At 45.2% G+C, this 20,146-nt stretch overlaps 1 protein-coding gene and 1 long non-coding RNA gene across 8 annotated transcripts in view; one reads left to right on the top strand and one right to left on the bottom strand.

Annotated features, from left to right (window-relative positions):
• The window catches only part of LOC135399049 (basic proline-rich protein-like), a 35,475-nt gene that overhangs the window by 6,887 nt on the left and 8,442 nt on the right, over positions 1 to 20,146 (bottom strand). Inside the window, exons 4-9 of one of the 7 annotated variants that reach the window (XM_064630707.1) lie at positions 19,117 to 19,216; positions 15,505 to 15,613; positions 15,395 to 15,434; positions 15,176 to 15,329; positions 12,057 to 13,040; positions 9,161 to 12,000 (exon numbers count right to left, since the gene is read on the bottom strand). In XM_064630707.1, the coding sequence (XP_064486777.1) occupies positions 11,840 to 12,000; positions 12,057 to 13,040; positions 15,176 to 15,329; positions 15,395 to 15,434; positions 15,505 to 15,613; positions 19,117 to 19,216 (1,548 nt within the window). In that variant the 3' untranslated portion in view covers positions 9,161 to 11,839. Of the gene's footprint in view, positions 1 to 9,160; positions 12,001 to 12,056; positions 13,041 to 14,446; positions 14,619 to 14,698; positions 15,079 to 15,175; positions 15,330 to 15,394; positions 15,435 to 15,504; positions 15,614 to 19,116; positions 19,217 to 20,146 lie in introns of those variants that run through there. The other 6 variants (XM_064630708.1, XM_064630713.1, XM_064630709.1 and 3 more) reach the window with 6 other exon arrangements.
• LOC135399052 (uncharacterized) lies at positions 226 to 856 on the top strand. The gene is made up of 2 exons (XR_010424177.1): positions 226 to 432; positions 556 to 856. It is a non-coding gene; the product is annotated as an uncharacterized LOC135399052 (long non-coding RNA).

The following is a 20,146-nucleotide window of genomic DNA, read 5'->3' as shown; positions in this document are numbered from 1 at the left end:
GTTAACGCGGGCCTGCCTAATAGTTTTGCTCTCAACGTAACATACGGAATTCCCAACCAGAAGCCATTGAACCCAATGGATTTTGATGTCCGCTTAAGCCTAATGCCTCTTTGCGTACCAGTCGGTAGACACCTGCTATTTCATTTATCTGCTCCCTCTGATACTGTACCCCCACCCAGACTGCGATTGCTATGACTACGAAAAAAGCACGAGAGATGAATTTGTTCAAACACGAGGCCATTGTTTCGGCATATCACGTTGGCATAGTTCCCATTTGTTACCAAGGGTGAGGTCATGCGGGAATGTATATGGTCAGCCTGGACTTCTTCTCTCCCAAAGCCCAGTCAATGAGGCCGTGGTCTCCTTATGGAGGAAAGCAGCAACATAGCCAGAAAAATATTTTGGGAAGGGTTCTCTAGGAACTTTACATGGGTGAGTAGATTTCAACTTTGATTTCTTACTGCCAAATGCAGTACCAAAGGTACGATTTTGGGAAGGAAAATGAAATGGGGAAAGGAGAAGCTAGAAGGCTTACCCCTCTTTCCCCACCGACAGCCTCTTCTGCAGCACACTAAGCGTTTCCAGTCACGGATGTTTGTGAGGTTCGTGCGTGCAAGAACACTTCAATGCCGAAGCAATCGCTCAAGTCCCGCGCTTTAAGTGTGAAGGATAAGCTCCCAAAGTGCCATTCAATTATACTAACTATGAGGATGGCGTAGACACAGAGACTTGCCATGCCTCACAGCCACGGAATCCGTGCGGGCGTTCGATGTCGTCCAACTTTGTTCGTGGAGATTGCAAACCTCGGTGCATCAGAATAAAATAAAGGATTGTGCTCCTGCTTTCGCAAAACGTCTCTCGCTTTGCATGTTTCGTCACTTTTTGTGGCCATTCTGATACGGGAGATACGAGATTGTTGCGGGCCATTCTGATACGGGAAATACGAGATTTTGCCGGCCATTCTGATACGGGAGATATTGTTGCGGGAGATAAGCCATTCTGAAGGGCCCGTGCCCATGATGGCCAGTTATGTGTACAAATCAAATACAGGCGACAAAAAGAAACAAAAATGGAGAGAGGAGAGAGGGTGTCAATGGGAAGTAGAAAGGGTTAGTATATGCATCTTGTTGACTTCTTGGAGGACACTGCTGATGTCTGTCTAGAAACTGTGCTTACGTCAACACAGCTAGGTGCAAAACAGCTTGATGGAACAGGGTGTGATGGCCACGCAGGTATTTCCTGTATCTGAGACATTCGTAACACGTACTGTATGCTGCAAGAGCCTCGCAACAAACCCCACATTGATAGACAATGTCCGTTAGCGTTCGTTTTCGCATGAATAACTGAGGAAGCCTTTGAAGTAAGAGATGGGACATGCATATGACACAAGCCAGATAACATGTCGCTTGAAAAGAAAGTGTGCCTCAAAAAGAGAACTACAGGAAATGATAAATGTATGTATCTATTTGCACAGTATAGTTTGTACTGTAGTTAATGTCTTGTTTCATCGTGCATAGACTACTGGCCAATGATCCAGTAGACTTGACACGTGAAAGACAATTGGTCGTGCCAAATCGAAACATCATGGACGATACAAAAGGAATGCTTTATCTTGTGTAGATCCCCGTAAAAATTTCTGGTAATTGATAGTGGATATAAGCAAATATGGAGTGTGCATAACCATCTTCAATCTGAGTATTAGAGAACAACAATAGGAGTGCCACACAGGATGAATTGCAAAGGAATTTGTCCTCCATCACCATACCTATCTTGACTTCGTGATGCCCATGCTGGCACAATTAAATTATTGTCAAGACATAACTAACGATGTCCACCCAACAAGAAGCCACTTTCAAATAAGGAACAACATAATAGCACTATCTTGACTAGCACCCTGAAAGGGGCCAAACCCGACGGGACCCAGAGAAATGCAGGGAAGCCAGAGAAAGGAATGTCTGGTGTTCTATTTGGAGCATGCTGTCCAACACTGTGTTAAAAAAGCCGAGCCTTACGTGGTCCTTTCCTCTCCTTTTCTTTCATCATCGGCTCCCTTGCCTCCTGTTCAAGCACCAACGAGAAACTTTTTGCTTCTCCCAAGCGCTTCCGTGGTCTAGGGTGAATACAAGTGTAGCAACAATAGTTCCTACACTGGGGCTGGAGGGGTGGCACACAAGCAATGACATTCACTAAACATACACTCTCTACTCACGTGGATTGAGGCGTCCTTGAGGACACTGATGCCTCCGTTCTTTTCTATGAAACATAGATATACTTTCGTGTTGAGGCATCTTCAAGGTCTTTCTCAGAGACCTCGGGCTAGTTTGTAGAAATTGTTCAGCTCCATGTCCACCACATTGTGGAGCTACATTAGAGAAATGAATTGCGAAGTGTAATAAAATAAGAAGTGAAATTTGTAGATATGCTCACATCAAATCCTTTGGTAGGATCCCATCCACGTGTGAACATGCCTGTAAACAGAGTAAGGTCCTTGCAGATGTGGTTCGCAAGCAGAAAATACTTAATTCAAAAACAAAAAGTTGGTATGCTACTCACTTGAAGTCCATGGGGGTATACCAATGTCTTCCTTGTAAACCTTGGCTCTATTTTTCTTGTTTTTAGATTTTTCTCCTTTCTTGTTTTTTCTTTTTTCGAAAAGTACTGGTTGGAAATGCCATTTGCACCTGATTGTGATAGAATAGCAATCTGAATCGCACCAACAAAAATGGTGGAAGCAAACAAATATCATTGTACCATTAGGCACTTACTGCAAGGGGATCTGAGGGTCATGCTTAGGGCACTGGAAAATGGTGAGGTACTCTGATTTCGTTTCCTTTCTGAAATTGACAAGCGTACAATGATATCATAATCTCTGTTTCATAGTTGTATGACATTTCACTGGACTAATGCAACAACTAGAAAACAGCCATTGTCAGGGTCAGGGATCGATTACCTTCTCGTTTCTGTCGTCTTGACTCCAGTTTTTGCTCAACAGAAGCAAGGAAAGCTTCGCAGCTTCTGCTTCTATGCAAAGTTAAGGCCTGCTTGGCAATCTGAAAATGAGACAAGGGCTTCTAATTTCAACACAATACATATCTCAATATTAATTTTATAGAAAGTAAAAAGCCAGCCCTGGTTTGGCAAGTTCTCTGTTCGGTGAAGAAATGCGACTGTGTATGTATGTTACAACATGTTGGGTATTTAATTGGACCTGAATTTTGAATTAACTCAAGAATTTTAAGCGATGTTTAGCCTTAAAATGGGGTGACTCAATGAACACATGGTTTGGAATCGAGGGTAGTGATATGTGCAAAAAGCATTTGTCATTTCATTATATTAACCCATTTGCGCATGTAAGAGAAAAATTTTTTTCTGAAACCAACCAAACCATTCTTTGACAGCCATCAATCTAGTGAAACCATGCAAGGACAATCAGTTTCTGTCAAGTAAACTCTGGTACGTACATCACTTGAGGTAGGTTAGTACTTAGTAATTAAATGAGCTTGCTAATAGTGAACTTAACTAAATTACAATCTTTTACCTTAAATAATTACGCTATAAGAGTACACCTGCGGAACTGAAGGGCATGGGTCAACTTACATCAGCTTCAAACGGTGAAAATAACGTAGCGGCGCTTTGTAGGTGAACTCGAGAAAGGAGCTCCTGCTCCAAAACAAAATCATTTCTCTGAAAAAGAACATGAACACATTGTGAGTAAAGCGCTGGTAAATTCCAAAGCAGACATATCCTGCGACCATGCTACTCACGTTTAAAAATCGAACACCCTGATGAAAAACGCTTCGCAGCACTATCTTTGATAAAACATACAACACCACAGTGCGCTCGACCCATCTGTCGTGCTTTTCCACTGGGGCCTGACTTGTACAGTTCTGCCACGCCAAGTGCTATGATCTGGAAGAAAATATTCACCTCGTTATTACATCCCTCGGGTAAGTCAGCGTAAGTGCTGCATCTGCACAGCGCTAGTACTGACAAAGAAACGAGGCGTTCTTGCACTAGAGACAAGGATTTTGTGACCACGTAATATTTTGGGAAAAACGAATTTGGGTATGACGATTTCCAGTTAAGCGTCTTTTCCAGAATGGAGAAAGGAGAGAATCGAGGGTTTTTTGCAATCTGCGATTTGGGGTGACATTGGACGTACTGGACACAATCCGGGGGTTGTTTGTTTTGTTTTGTACTTTGTTGCCAGTCTGTCCAGCAAGCGCCGAGATTTTGTAACATTGAATGTGCTTCGCACAGTATATTCTTGCACACAAATACTATTTACATACGACGTGCACAGACTGCTAGAGGAATAGTGCGCACATTTGCAATGTGATACGTGATTGGAATTTGGGAGGAAATCGGGTTTAATACGAATGTTCCGAAAGTGATTCGGGACAGGAAGAATCGCGTTTAACCCAATAAACGAAAGGAAAAGAGAGAGGAAGAAGAAAGCGGAGGTTTACTGGCCGCCTAATGTAAAACCTTTACAAACCGAAAACGAAATCCTCTTCCATTATCTTGAACCACTAAAGACAATTTTTCTGAGGAATACAGAACTAAGTGTGAATCACATGGTTAGGAGAATGAGCGCTCCATGTATTCTCCCACGCGTGCACGCGGCGCAAAGGACAGTTAGTATGAAATACGCAAGATATAGCGCGTCACCCCGTTTTCACAAAGGCAATTAGGTGTTATTACGCTTTAGATCCATTAAACAGATCGGAAGAAAAAACCGCAGAAGGGCCAGCCACGTTAACGGGGACACACTTTCGATAACATCAACTTCAAAAAACTAGAGCTAGTGCGACTGTCCTGTGGGAATTTATGTAAATACGGCCACCGTTAACTTACGCGACAATCATTGCGTACTCCTGCTGAAATATGTTCCGCATCGTTTATACACAAAACACGATGTCAAACGTGGACGAACTATCACGGACGGATATCAGTCAGCAGTGCCGGAATTGAATGTTAGATCATTTAGCGCCGTCCACACCCATCGTGTTATCAGATCAAGATGCACCTCAATAAAATATAACGTACTGAAATATACTGGGCAGCGACGATCAGTCTTATCCAACTTTATTTACACGAAACACGTGGTACAAAGGTTACTCACCTCCCATTTCCTATCGTTACATGCAATCGGCCAGTGTTTCGTTCTCATCGTCTGTTAAGAACTTTGAAGTTTTCCCTTCCGGTAAAGAGCGGTACGAGCGTGCTGAGACATGGCTCCTTTTATCAGGTACCGATTATTCACTCTGGACACATGTTTAAAGTTACCTTGTTTGTGTAAAAAGCTACATACTACCCGAGGTAGCGACGAGAAAATCTCGCAATCGACGTCCACATAAAAAAAGTTCCTGCGCGCGAGAGTAGTTTTCTCAATGTTGCCTACTGCCTCCAGCGATTTAGAAAAGGTGGAAATATTACAGGCGCGCCAGAGACCGAACTAAAGTGGTGTGCAAAGGTTACTACGCAGTAGAGATACCGCAAGTGATACCCTGTATCGTAGTGCAATATGTGTCGTTTTCGCCGCTATTTTACGCTTCTTCCCTTACAGTATCGAGATGTGTGCAGAACAGTGCAGATTATACATTCGGACTGTAATTTCCCACTCTGAGGGGATAATGGCGAAAATTCACCATCTCATAAACTCTGCAATTAATTCAAAAAGTGAACTGTGACCTTCTGGAAACGGCAGAGTAACCCCAACACGACTATAATCTTCTCCGCATCCCCAAAATAGCTGGTTATCCCAGTTCAGCAAAAGTTAACGTGTCTCTCTCATGGATAGTGATGTGCAGTTAGTGACATCAATCATTCGCTATCATTTCGCCGAAGCATCTTTATATGCGTGGCTTGTATTGCAATAGCAAGTCAAACCGAAAATTCATAACCGTAATCGGACTGACTCGTTTTGGAACCGCAAGGAGGCGTCCTGTCGTGCAATTTGTAGCTTTAATTTTACTTTAACAGGCGAGGGGGCGTATGCTACCGCCCGAGGCAAAGGGAAGGCCGCATATCCATCCATCCATCCTCGGTTATGTGGTCCGCCAGTGGGTCCGCAGTCATCCAAACACGACTGACAGTACTATCGATGGTTGACACGACTACACATTTGACTATCTCTCGACAGTTTCCAGGCTTTCGATATAAAGGCTGGAGACAGTCTAGCTAGACTCGCTTGCTACAAAAAGTAGAAGTCACTGCTCCCAGTTGTATTATCAATCTAATCAAATGCCTGTATTATAGTATATAGTTACGCAGCATTGGTATTCTTGAAATAGTTTCGAACCGTTCGCACACACAAAGAAAAAAAAGAAAGAAAAAGAGAAACGATTACATAAAACAGAGGACCTGTTCCCAAAAACGGACAGGAACCTCCTGCAACCAAAAAAGTAGAAAGAGATTTCGTTGATTTTTTTATCAAGAGCGAAATTCGATCGTGGAACAGCATGCGAAAAACGAGAATTCAGAAAGTTTTGTTTCCGATGGAAATATGTTCAAGTTTTAAATAGCGAGTGACTAATCTACCGATAGTTGCAGTTTGCAATTCAGGAGTTTTTAAAAGAAATATGAGTATTTTTTTTTTACTTCGTATAACTATCGAGATCGCGACAAAAGCGGAATGGTGCTGACAAGCTGGTGCATGACTGCGAACGAAACCTGGGTATATTTATTAGAACAAAGAAAAAAAAAGGGGGGGAAGGTCAACCAAACGGCATGTCGGTTTGCTATTCCACACACACACACACACACACACACACAAAGAAAAGAACAAAATAAAATTATATAAAAGTAAAATAAAAAGACAAGAATTGGGATATAAAGGATGAACCAACAAAAGGTGAAAGCAAGAGGAAATAGATTAAAGACAAAGATGACTTTAAAAAAGAAAAAAAAGATGAGGGTAATGCGTATGAGGGTGAGAGGTGATGGTTGGTCACTGAAGAATGAGGACTTGAGCTCACAGGCTGTTCATCAGACGTGTGTCGCTGAGGAACGTGAAAACTGCTTTGGTCGTACTGGGCCGGGCAGAGTGGCCAGAAAAAGTCTGTGCACCGCCGCTCGAGTAGGCGCCTTCCGAGCGCGGCTTGAAGGGTGTCGAATCTGCGGCAGTCGAGAAGAAGATGTGGACGCAAGTGGGGCATTTGGGCGACTGGAGAACCTTGTCTCGGGTTTAATTTGTAACTATTGAGAGCTTGCGAGAGCAAAACGCGAATTCAGAAAGTTTCGGTTTCAAATTTAAGATTGGCCTATTTTGTGCCGTGCATAATGGGCACAAAATAGGCTCCTCCTCCCGTTTTCAACAAATCAGGGGCGAGAACGTTGTCATTCGGGATGATGGTTGGCTAGGAGCGTGCTATGTGGTGAAGTTCATTTTTAAGAGTGTAGGGGGGCTCGAGCCCCCCCTTGCCCCCCCCCCCCCGTGGCTACGCCACTGTGTGTACCAGCAGGCGGTACAACAACGGAAGCAGACGACAATTCCCGACGTGCCCTGCGCAGCCTAGGTGGCGTTCATCAAATGTGCTGCAAAAATCCGCTAGTTTTGGAGATCACGAGAGGTATCCATTTCAATCCCATCCGATCCACTTGCGACCCAAAATGACGCTGCCCATGTTGGATGGGGGAACAAATAGTAATTACCAGTTCTCACTTGGCGACGCACGACGCGGCGTCGTGAGCGGGCGGCGGAAGTAGAGGCGCATTTCCGCCGCCCCGTCAGCGCGCACAATTTTCATGTTCCCACCACAGTGGCCTTCCGTCGTCCAAAGCAGACGAAAAACCAGGGGGCGTGGCCTTTCTGTGTCACCTAATTGGTCGCCAGCTGTCGTTCTCGGCAGCTCTCGCCGATGTCGTGAAAGAAGTTCGACATGGCACTTTTTTTGGCTCGACGTCTCTCCTCTCCCAACTCCGGAAATGCGCGTCTATTTCCGCCGCCCGCTCACGACGCCGCGTCGGGCGTCGCCAAGTGAGAACTGGCCCGGCAAAGGAGCGGCGTGAACGAAAACAACGAAGACAGCAGGAAACCACGCGCGAGTTATGTTACTTGGACAATTTTTGAAGCGTGTCTCGTGGAAGAAGGCATGAAGCAGGGCGATTTGTTCATCGGCAGTCATTCTTTTCTGCGCCATCTTGAAGACGACGCGAGCGCCAGGCGCTCGCGTCGTCACTCGCTCGCACGCCGCTCCTTTGATAGTATCTTTTTCGTCTTCCTCTTCCCGACATTGAATATTCTTCTCCGCAGTAGTTTTGCACCGCGAAATTTAGCAGTTCTGTTGCTGTTTGAGTTCTGTAAGCCGGGACACTCCATCGCACACGAAGGGAAGTTGCGGCAGTTTCGGGTTAGCGCGAAATATATACCTGTCGTCTGCTGTTACTATCATTCATTGAGTGCTTCTGCTGGGGTCCGCTAGGTGGCGAGCAGCCTGCTGGAGAGGCGTAAAAAGGCGTCCCCGTAAAAATTTGATAGTGGACATAAACAAATAATTAATGCGGTGACAATACGTTAGCATTAGACGTTCGCCTTACTTCTAATTGCTTCTCATACAGAATGCATACCTAGACCACAGCACATGCAGACATGGCACATATGACATACGACACACGACATGATAATTGACAGTTGCTCTTTATTCTTGGCTATCTCAATCTCAAAAACCTTCCATCTTCGTTCTCTTCTCTATTCTTCTGTCCTCCTCTTCTTCTACCTGACATTACTCCCCCTGCTGATTTTCATCTCTCCTGAGATGATAAGGAATTACGTTGCTTGCCGAAGCGCATTCTTCTTCGCCGCTAAGTCCAGCGTAGACAATATTTTTCAGTATTCCTTGCTTGTGTGCCATTCTGATAACCAAGAAGGGACCAAGAAAATGGCGAGATGACCCAGGCAGTCCTTCCCGTACCAGGACGAAGTCCCCTGCTGTGACGTAGTGGGTGTAGTCTGCTACTTTGATGTCAACTTTTACCATGCCTTCGTTCAATATTTCATCGACGGTCTTTTTTGTCTTTGACAAGACAAACGCACGCAATTGGTAGTCGCTCACCTCTTTGGGGAGGTCGATGGGGTCTTCGTCCGACGTTGTGCACTGGGTGAACAGCATATCCTTTTTCACCTGCAGTTCTACCCACATTCTGAGAGTCGGCTGCGCCAATTGTAACAGTTGCTCTTTATTCTTGGCTATTTGAACCTCAAAAACCTTCCATCTTCGTTCTCTTCTCTATTCTTCTGTCCTCCACTTCTTCTACCGGATCCAGGACAATTGCTCACCGGACAGTTGCTCACCGGACAATTGCTCACTGGATAATTGCTCACCACAGAACCGCTGAAGCCGGACAATTGCTCACCGCCTCTTTCACCGCACTTATATGTAACTTTATTTCGCGGTTTTATGTGATGTGATTTTATTTATCGTTTATGGTGCTCATAGACTTGACTTTTTATTTGTTAGTTGAACTTGGGTGTACCTCGAAATAAAGTGATCGAAATCCTCATTTCAAAACAAACTACTGTAAATAAATGTTATCTGGCTATACAATGCATAGTTGCGCGCGGGAAACTGCCAACAGCGAACTTAGACTAACCTGGACATAGCGGTGCAAACACTGAACTTGGACAAACCTAATAATAAACTGACCACCGTACTGTTCAGTTGTCTCCGCCCTACTAAGCCTAACAGGAGACAAGGTCACTTTGTAAAATTGCGCACTCTTTATTCATAGGTCATGATTATTTTCTCAGAGTCATCATAATATGAACCTGTGAACACCCGCACAGTCCGCAGCGTCCGTCTCCAGGGAAGGAGGTGACGTGGTTGCACGCTTTGCCCCCCTGGAAGCACTTTGCTGCCGCCCCCCCCCCCCCCCTGGGAAATAATCATCTAGGAACGCCCCATGGACGCAGGTCCTGACAAAGATGATTCAAGTGGACGACCTCTCGCCTCACCCTCTTCACTTGTGGATTCCTAGATATATTTGAAGCAACTTACACAGCTAAAAAAGAAGTTCAGCTAACATAAAAAAGTCAAGCGCCAGAAACGCGAAATAAAATCACAATATAAGTGCGGTGAAAGAGGCGGTGAGCAATTGTCCGGCCTCAGCAGTTTTTGGTGAGCAATTGTCCGGTGAGCAGTTGTCCGGTGAGCAACTGTCCGGTGAGCAATTGTCCGGTGAGCAATTGTCCGCGCCCCTCTTCTACCTTATAATAGTAATGATGATACACAAACTCAGCCGTTCGCGTAACTCTCGGAGAAGATCCGATACACGTCTCAACATTTCCAGAATCCAGAGACGAGTCGCAACTGACGACGGGACAACGGCTCGGCTCAAGCAGGCCTCCACTCCACAGCCCCCCGTCTTCGCGGCTCTAAAAAAAATGTATTTTCCACGTCATAACCAGTGGCGGATCGAAGGGGAGGGGGGTGCGCTAGGGCGATCGCCCCTCCCTCCCCCCAAAAAAACACCCCAGTTTATACATTAGATTTCCCTCTTCCCCTCCTCCACTACGCGCTCCGACAAAGAAACCGCCCCCCCCCCCCCCATACCGCGAGTCTGGATCCGCCCCTGGTCATAACCACGTAGTATTTCTGCATCAGGCATCAGATACCCATGGGCTGAAGGACATTGCGCGCTCCGCGATTGGTTGGCAAAGTTTCGAAATAGCATTCTTTCGGGGGCAGTTAGAGAATAGTGGCAGTGGCAGCGTCTCGACGAAACGACGATGTCGGTTGACAGCACCACAGTACCGTATGACCGTATTGTTCAAAGAGAAGTAGTGCGTCACCGCATGCTACCGAAATGCACCCCGAATTTCGGCCGAAGTCTTCTGGCCTTGGGGAACATCGCCTTTCAACCATCCAGGTCAATGAGATAACCCCTATATTCATAGGTGTAGAAGTCGCACACACGGCAACAGTAAACCCGATTGCTACGTCATCGTTGCTATGGTTCTCCTTCCGGCTGAATAGCCATTGGATGCTTCTACTTTTTCGGTTGGCGTCACTTCCCATTTCGGAGGAGAAATCTGGCTTGGCCAGATCGGGCGCCGAATTCGGCACGGAATTCTGTTCTCCGAAAAAAGTTCGGTCCCGAATTCGATTCGGGAAGAATTCGGACGCTTTTCGGGCCATGCGGTTCACGCTTAAGAGACTGACACCAACCTTTGGGGCTCGGCGCGCCCGGGTCAAAAGGGCGAAGAGGCACCAACCCCAAAAATGCATCTTGCAATTTGTAAAATATGTGTCCGCCCACCATACTCATTATCACAGTAGAAGGTGAGGCGAAGAAACACAGAGGATGACACAACACATAGCCTGAATTTCGCCCAAAGCAATCAGATCAATGAAACGAAGCAGTCGAAAAGGTACCAGCAGCTGCCAGTGAGGTGTAACGGTAGGATCTTCGGAACGCATATCCGTTGGGAGCGGGTTCAACTCCCGCTGCTCCATTTCATTGACCATATTCATTATATTGCGCGCATTTCGGGTCAAACACCGAGGATTCAATGCATTTTGTTCCTTTTGCACTCAGTTTTCAAAGGCGTAATGCCTTCAGTTGTGCACGTGTTCGCTGTTTACGTTCTCTGTTTTTCTTTTTTTTTTCTGTTCTTCCTTCCCCCTATTTCTATACCAGTTCTGCATACATCATAGGATCCCGCCAGAATGTGTGATTCTTCAGCTTTAGTTTTGTGCTCTTAATTTTTCTTTTCTTTGCCTTTTTTTTGTTTTCCTTTGCTTTCTTCTTTCTTTGCCTTTTTTTGTCTACTCCCTTTCACTTTTTTTTTTGAATAACAAGCCGACATCCATCTGGCTTACCTTTCCTTTTTTTCTTCTTAATAAACACCCCCTAATAAAGCCCCTTTGCCCACCCCCAGTTCCCCTGGTGGTGGTGGAGGTGGAGAAGGAGGAACCGCTATGCCCATCCATGGTCCCCCTGGTGGTGGTGGTGGAGGAGCCCCTTTGCCCACCCCCAGTTCCCCTGGTGGTGGTGGAGGTGGTGGTGGTGGAGGAGCCCCTTTGTCCACCCCAGTTCCCCTGGTGGTGGTGGAGGTGGTGGAGGTGGAGGGGGAGGAACCGCTATGCCCATCCGTGGTCCCCCTGGTGGTGGTGGAGGTGGTGGTGGTGGAGGGGGAGGAACCGCTATGCCCATCCATGGTCCCCCTGGTGGTGGTGGTGGAGGAGCCCCTTTGCCCACCCCCAGTTCCCCTGGTGGTGGTGGAGGTGGTGGAGGTGGAGGGGGAGGAACCGCTATGCCCATCCGTGGTCCCCCTGGTGGTGGTGGAGGTGGTGGTGGTGGAGGAGCCCCTTTGCCCACCCCCAGTTCCCCTGGTGGTGGTGGAGGTGGTGGAGGTGGAGGGGGAGGAACCGCTATGCCCATCCGTGGTCCCCCTGGTGGTGGTGGAGGTGGTGGTGGTGGAGGAGCCCCTTTGCCCACCCCCAGTTCCCCTGGTGGTGGTGGAGGCGGTGGAGGTGGAGGGGGAGGAACCGCTATGCCCATCCGTGGTCCCCCTGGTGGTGGTGGAGGTGGTGGTGGTGGAGGAGCCCCTTTGCCCACCCCCAGTTCCCCTGGTGGTGGTGGAGGTGGTGGAGGTGGAGGGGGAGGAACCGCTATGCCCATCCGTGGTCCCCCTGGTGGTGGTGGAGGTGGTGGAGGAGCCCCTTTGCCCACCCCCAGTTCCCCTGGTGGTGGTGGAGGTGGTGGAGGTGGAGGGGGAGGAACCGCTATGCCCATCCGTGGTCCCCCTGGTGGTGGTGGAGGTGGTGGTGGTGGAGGAGCCCCTTTGCCCACCCCCAGTCCCCCTGGTGGTGGTGGAGGAGCCCCTTTGCCCACCCCCAGTTCCCCTGGTGGTAGGGGAGGTGGTGGAGATGGACTGCCCATTACTGTACCATTACCGAGTGGCACACTGGGCGGCTGTTGTCTTGATCGCACTCCTCGGCTTGCAGGTGTCGGTCGTGCAGGTCTGCTGCTTGGAGGGGGCGGGTAACTTCGGGACGATTGGGTCACTTCTCTGCTTGGAACTTGTGGTGGCGCCGCTGTTTGTAAGGTAACATTAAGGGGATCAATGCTATTCTTCCAAACTAAGCAGCTAATATGAATTTCCAGCGTGAAAGTTCAGGGATTTACCCAGGATTCTCATTATGGGGGTGTAGGTGTTCCGTAGGGTGTGACACCTGTACCTGGGAAAATCCCTGACAGTGAGAACGACACTTGAGAAAATCTGGATAGTTTTACTGACCAGCTAGTTTCCGCTATACTAGAAGGAGCATAGAGGGACAAGAAAAATAAAAATAAATCAGAAGGAGTAGAAATTAGGAAATCAAGCCCTCGGATATACAGGGTGTTTATTTTTATCCATTAAATATTTTTTATAAAAAAATGCTACGGAAGCGACACAGATGCCGTTCTTGCAGGTGGGTTACGCAGCCAGGCGCGTGTCTTGTCAGAAGCATACATAAGCTTTGGGCAACTAATTACTTAACATTCATTAATTAACCCTTTGAGTAGGTACTTTCATGCAAAAGTAAGACTAGAATTAGGAGACAATCATCGCTAGGAAGCCATTCGATTTTTTTTTTAAGTCCTGGAACCACCACATGCGTTGAAATATCCGTTGCCGAGGTTCGCTATGCAAATGAGCAGAAACCAAAAGCTCGCTTCTCAGGAGCTCATGACCTTCGACACCGCCGGCTTATTTGGGCCGGAAAGCGGTTGGTCTGTCCAACAGATCAGCATCTACTCCAATCATCTCAATCGCTCCACGGCATGTGGCCTTCTGACGTGGAATGCTTGTCGCTCTTTTTGCGCTTGGGAAGTGCATTGTTCTGGTTTCAGCAAGATTTGGCAATTTATATTTCAAGGTACATGCTCATCTCACGGTATTTAACAAGGACAGTGGATTTAAGTAATGACTAGCTCCAATTCTGCTATCGCACTTTTGCAAAAAAGACACCTAATTAATATGTTAATTAATGAATTTTAACTAATTAGCCGTCCTGTGCTTCGATACGCTTTCTGACAGGACATCCCTCCGGCCATATAACCCAACTGCAAAAAAGGCATCTGTGTAGCTTCCATAGCTTTCTTTTTAATAAAATAATATATCTGTAACGCATAAAAATAAACACCCCGTATGCTCGACCAAGAACTGTGAATCGTAAAAGTGCAGTGTGTAATCCAAGTGTGCAAGAGGGCTATGTCATGTCCGTCACTCAATCAGTGAGAAGCGAGCCTTCTTTCTTTCTTTTGGCAGTTGCTCTTCGACATTGCATAGTCGAGATACATTTTTACCTAATTTATTCGGACAAGTACAATTCAAATTTTGGTTCTTGGAGTGCAGAGAAATGTCCACATAATGCAGGATAAAAGGAGAAACCGACTAGTTCCTTGTGAGATGAAGTGAATTTGTGAATATACAAGCGAGAAGGACAGGGACACTTACTGCTACAGTTGAACTTCGTTAACGCGGGCCTGCCTAATAGTTTTGCTCTCAACGTAGACATACTGAATTCCCAACCAGGAGCCCTTGAACCTAATGGATTTGATGTCCGCTTAAGCCGTAATGGCTCTTTGCGTACCAGTCGGTAGACACCTGCTATTTCATTTATCTGCTCCCTCTGATACCTGTGCCTTCACCCAGACTGCGATAGCTATGACTATGAAAAAACCATGAGAGATATGAATTTGTACATACACGAGGCCATTGTTTCGGCATATCACATTGGCATAGTTCCCGTTTGTTACCAAGGGTGAGGTCATGCGGGAATGTATGTGGTCGGCCTAAACTTCTTCTGTCCCAAAGCCCAGTCAATGAGGCCGTGGTCTGCTTATGGAGGAAAGCGGCAACATAGCCAGAAAAATATTTTGGGAAGGGTTCTATAGGAACTTTACATGGGTGGGTGGATTTCACCTTTGATTCCGATGGACTCATTGGAGCACGCATCTCCAACACTGTGTTAAAAGCTGAGCCTTTACGTTGTCCTTTCCTCTCCTTTTCTTTCATCATGGGCTCCCTTGCCTCCTGATCAAGCAACCAACGAGAAACTTTTTGCTTCTCCCAAGCGCTTACGTGGTCTAGGTGAATACAAGTGTAGCAACAAAGTTCCTACACAGGGCTGGATGGGGTGGCACACAAGCAATGACATTCACTAAACATACACTCTCTACTCACGTGGATTTGAGGCGCCTTTGAGGACACTGATGCCTCCGTTCTTTTCTATGAAATCATAGATAAACTTTCGTGTTGAGGCATCTTCAAGGTCTTCCTCAGAGACCTCGGCTCGTTTGAAGAAATTGTTGAGCTCCATGTCCACCACATCGTGGAGCTACATTAGAGAAATGAATTGCGAATTGTAATAAAATAAGAAGTGAAATTTGTAGATATGCTCACATCAAATCCTTTGGTAGGATCCCATCCCACATGAGCATGCCTATAAACAGAGCAAGGTCTTGCACATGTGCATGTGGATTGCAAGCAGAAAAAAGTGGTATGTTACTAACTTGAAGTCCATGGGTAAACCAATGCCTTTCTTGGTAAACGATGGCTCTATTTGCTTCTTTCTGCGGTTTTGTTTTCTAGAAAGGTGCTGCTTGGAAATGCCATTTGCACCTGAGGTGAGAGAAAAGCTATCTGAATCGCACCGCAAAATGCTGAAAGCAAACAGATATCATTGTACAATTATGTGCTTACTGCAAGGGATCTGAGGTATAGTGATGCAAAAATATCGAAATTTTCGATATCGATTAATATCAACATCGTAAAAAAATTATCGATAAAATCGATTCAAATATCGATATTGATATCGATAAATTATCGATATGTATATATATATATATATATATATACCAAGAAATATTACCAAGAAACCTAATCTCCCAGTCTCACGCCATTTCAAACAACCAGAACATTCAATCAACGAAGCCTCAGTTTTTATTCTCCAGTCGAACTTTACCTCCGACCGCTCCCGGGAACAACGGGAATCTTACCTAATTTACAAATTCCGATCGGCCATTAACGAGGACCCTGGCATGCTGTCAACAATAAGAAGTCTAACAACCTAGATAAGACCCTGTTGCCTTTTCTCGTTTCAGCCAGATCAAGGTCCCCACTGACCCACAAGGACGATGACCCCACTCCTGGACCTGACACAGAAACGCTCTGGAATTTCCCCAATTGACAACCGCCAGGTGGCGGGAATTTCCCCCAACCGACCACGTCATTCTCAAGCCCCTTATCAGCCTCGTGGCCACATTTAGCTCTTTTGTCCCGAAGAAGGCGGAGCTTCCGCCGTAACGTAGACATCCTCCCTAAGTTTTATGATTTTTAAGTTTTAATAAACCCCTTTTTTGTTACTTCCCCTACTTTCGTCTTCTGTCTCCCATTTATTTCAACTATAATTACGTAGCCGTCCGATCCAACTCCAACTTTTCAAGATATATATATATATATATATATATATATATATCGATATTTTATCCATATATCGATGTTCCGAAAGCTGTCACGCCATGACTTGAACAGCTGCAAGAAGTTGCCCTTGTTTTATTATCTGCCATGCGAATCATCGCTGAGACGCTGACGAAACGTGCATTACGAGGGAACAAGCCGTCAAGGTTGGCTAATAAACTCGTTGACCCGCTCCTTTTTTTCATATCCCTGTCCGCGCACAGAAGCCGCCGAATTACTGATATTTCTATCAGCATGCATATCTATATCTATATAGATGTAATATCCATATTCATATCGATGTGAATATCGATATCTTAAAAGTATCGCTAACACCGTAGGCATAAAATATCGATAAGAATATCGATATGGTTCCATCCCTAATCTGAGGGTCATGCTGAGGCACTAAAGATGGCACAGTACTCTGATTTGGTTTCCTTTCTGAAATTGATAAGCGTACAATGATACCATAAATCTCTGTTTACATTTCACTAAGCAGCGCAACAACTAGAAAACATGCATAATGTAAAAACCCCGAGACATAGGGAACACAAAGGGACAGACACAACACGAAGTCTTCGTGTTGTGTCTGTCCCTTCGTGTTCCCTAGTCTCGGGGTTTTTACATTATGCATCATCTTTACCAGCTCGCTTGCTTCCTAGCCATTTTTTCATTGTCACTAGAAAACAGTCATTAGAGAGTTTTAGTACACCGTACGCTATAGACGACTTGCACTCCTACGTCATCGATTACGTTTCGCCGCCGCGCAAAGCATGCTGGTGGGCACCTATCAACCTTATCAGCCTTTTCGGCCTATCAGCAGACGCGTTTTTCCCGCTTCTTGCCAACCAGAGCAAAATATAACCTCGAACCGGTCTTCTCGGGACGCCACATGTTTGTAAACAGAAAGTGGTCTATCGCCTTTGCGTACGTAAAGGATAGCGTTGGTAGTTCCGCGCACGCCCATAACAGATACTTCCAGGGTGTCCCAGAAAACGTGTCATTGAATTATAATAAAAAAAACTACGCCACCTAGAATGATGCGGTCAACAGCATTTGTTCTTATTAGGTTTTTGCAGACTTGTGCCCGTTACTCGAAAAATGTAATTGATTACCGTTACCGTTACTTCTGTGGAAAAAGTAATTGATTACCATTACCAATTACTCGACTTCAAATGTAATTGAGTAACGAGCAGAAAAGTAACGCGTTACTTCGGTCGTTACTCTGCATTCACGCAAATTATAACAGTCTTTGTGTGCCTCAGAAAAAAAAAAAAGAAGTTCAACAGTGGAACAGCTGAAATAACAAACAAACAAAAACACGTAGGACAAGGAGATCTGTACGCCTGGGAAGACGTTGACCCGATTGTGGAAGAGCATTGCATGGAACTTCCCCATGACTCACTAAACCTCCAAAACTTCAGGTACCATCACACTGGTGTAGGAAGAGATTAGGGAGAGAGACTCTGAAATTCCAGAGCGTTATTACAATGACCTCCGCTTGCTATAGTAGAACAGCCGAACAAAGGCTGATGGCACCAGGGGCTTGACTTGGGGCAGATCATCTGAAAGATAAGCTAATCTCTACCGGCAAAGTAATCAATTACTTAGTAATCGATTATTCAGAAAAGTAATTGATTACTTGAAAAATTACTTTGAAAGTAAAGTAACTGATTACTCGAAAAATTACTTTGAAAGTAAAGTAACTGATTACTCGAAAAATTACTCAAAAAGGTAATTGATTCCAAGTAACGCAATTACTAGTAACGCGTTACGCACAAGTCTGGCCGTTTTTTGCCACTTCCGAATGTGAATGTCAAGTACTACAAGTTTAAATATGTAAATATTTGCGAACTGAACTCGGAAATTTGCCAAGTGAAGGTCACTTTTTTACCCCACCAATATGAAGAGCGTGTCTAATTTACTCAAATTAATGATAATTGACAGGGACATTCAAGAGCTATCCCATCGGAAAAAATAGCCGAATATCATGCTTTTCGGAACACCGGACCATAGCGCGCGATGACTTTTTGAGCGCAATCGCTCTCAGTGCGACGAAAGGAGGTTCCGAAGCCAGCCCACAGAGTGATAGTAGAAAAAGTAACAGCTCCTAAAGTTGGGAGAGGGAAAGCATTAACCCAGCGAAAGTCGAACGTGATAAGCCGTGCTTGTTTTATCTCTTTCTGCGATGTCGGGGAGGGCTGGGTTTCCAACCTCCTTTCGTCGGACTGACAAAGATTGCGCTGAAAAACTCATCGTGCGCTATTCTGTGCGACCTCCGTAGAGCATGATGCTCGGCTATTTTTTTCCGATGGTATAGCTCCTGAATGTCCCTGTAAATTATCATTAATTTGAGTAAATTAGACACGCTCTTCACATTGGTGGGGTAAAAAAGTGACCTTTACTTGGCAAATTTCCGACTTAAGCTCGCAAAAATTTACATAATTAAACTTACGTCACACGACATTCACATGAGGAGGTGGCAAAAACCCAGTAAAAACAAATGCCATTGACCGCATGACTCTAGGTGGTGTAGTTTTTTTATTATAATTCAATGACACGTTTTCTGGGACACCCTGTATATAACAGCTTCGCGCAGTGCGCAGAGCCACCAACGCTATCCCTTAGGTACGCAAAGGCGATAGCGTACGTCAAGGATCGATTACCTTCTTGTTTCCGTTCTCTTGACTCCAGTTTTTCCTTAACAGAAGCATGAAAGCTTAGAGCTTCCTCTTCATATGCAAATTTAAGGCCTACTTCGCAATCCTGAAAATGAGACAGGGCCTTCTAATTGCAACACAATACATGTTTCAATACTAATTTGATAGAAAACAAAAAGCCAGCCCTGTTTTGGTACTGTTCAGTGAAGAAATGAGGCTGTACTGATATATTACCTATATCTTACAAAATGCCGGCTATCTAATTGTACGTGAATTTTGAATTAACTTGAGCATTTTAAGCTCTGTTTAGCATTAAAATGGGATGACTCAACAAAAACATTGTTGGAAATAAGGGTAGCGATATATACAAAGAGTCTGAGTTATTTCGTTACTTTAGCCCCAAGTGTTCAGCATTCGTGCATGTGGAGAAGCATTTCTACGGAACCAATCAAACCTTCTTTTGACCACAACCTATCTAGTGGAACCATGCGAGGACAATCAACTTCTGTCAAGTAAGCTCTGGTACGTACACCACTTGAGTTACATGAAAGACTGCAACACCTTAGAAAAAGAACACGCAGATGAGCAATTTTGAATTCTTCTTCTTCTTCTTCTTCTTTTTTTCTAAGCAAAAACTCCAGAAGTCGCGAGCTGCAGTTTTACAGTATATCTATAGGGTTCCGACTTTCCAGTGTTTTTTCATTTTGCAATGGTCAGGAGGGGTGCTTGCCGTTTCAGTTTCCCGAAAATTTTGACCTTTTCGGAGATACCTTTCGGACAACATCTGTAACACTCAAACTTTTCCAGAAATTGAGGGCTCTGGGGGGCACCCCACAATTTTTGCCAAATAAAAACAGCGAAAAGTCCGAACCGTAAGTATATCGTACGTTTACTCTCGAGTAGTTTTACACCCAGTAATATTTTCAATAGTTCTATACTTCTTCGACAGTCCTGCTAAACTTCCACAGTCCTCCTCAATCGCATGCGTCGGTTTGTAGAGATATTCACACACGTGAAAAACAAAATATAATTAATA

This window comes from Ornithodoros turicata, chromosome 6 (assembly GCF_037126465.1).
Source record: "Ornithodoros turicata isolate Travis chromosome 6, ASM3712646v1, whole genome shotgun sequence".
In the NCBI taxonomy this organism is placed as follows: Eukaryota; Metazoa; Arthropoda; class Arachnida; order Ixodida; family Argasidae; genus Ornithodoros; species Ornithodoros turicata.
Note: the sequence above shows the minus strand (reverse complement) of the source record. Positions and strands in the feature narration are given on the sequence as shown.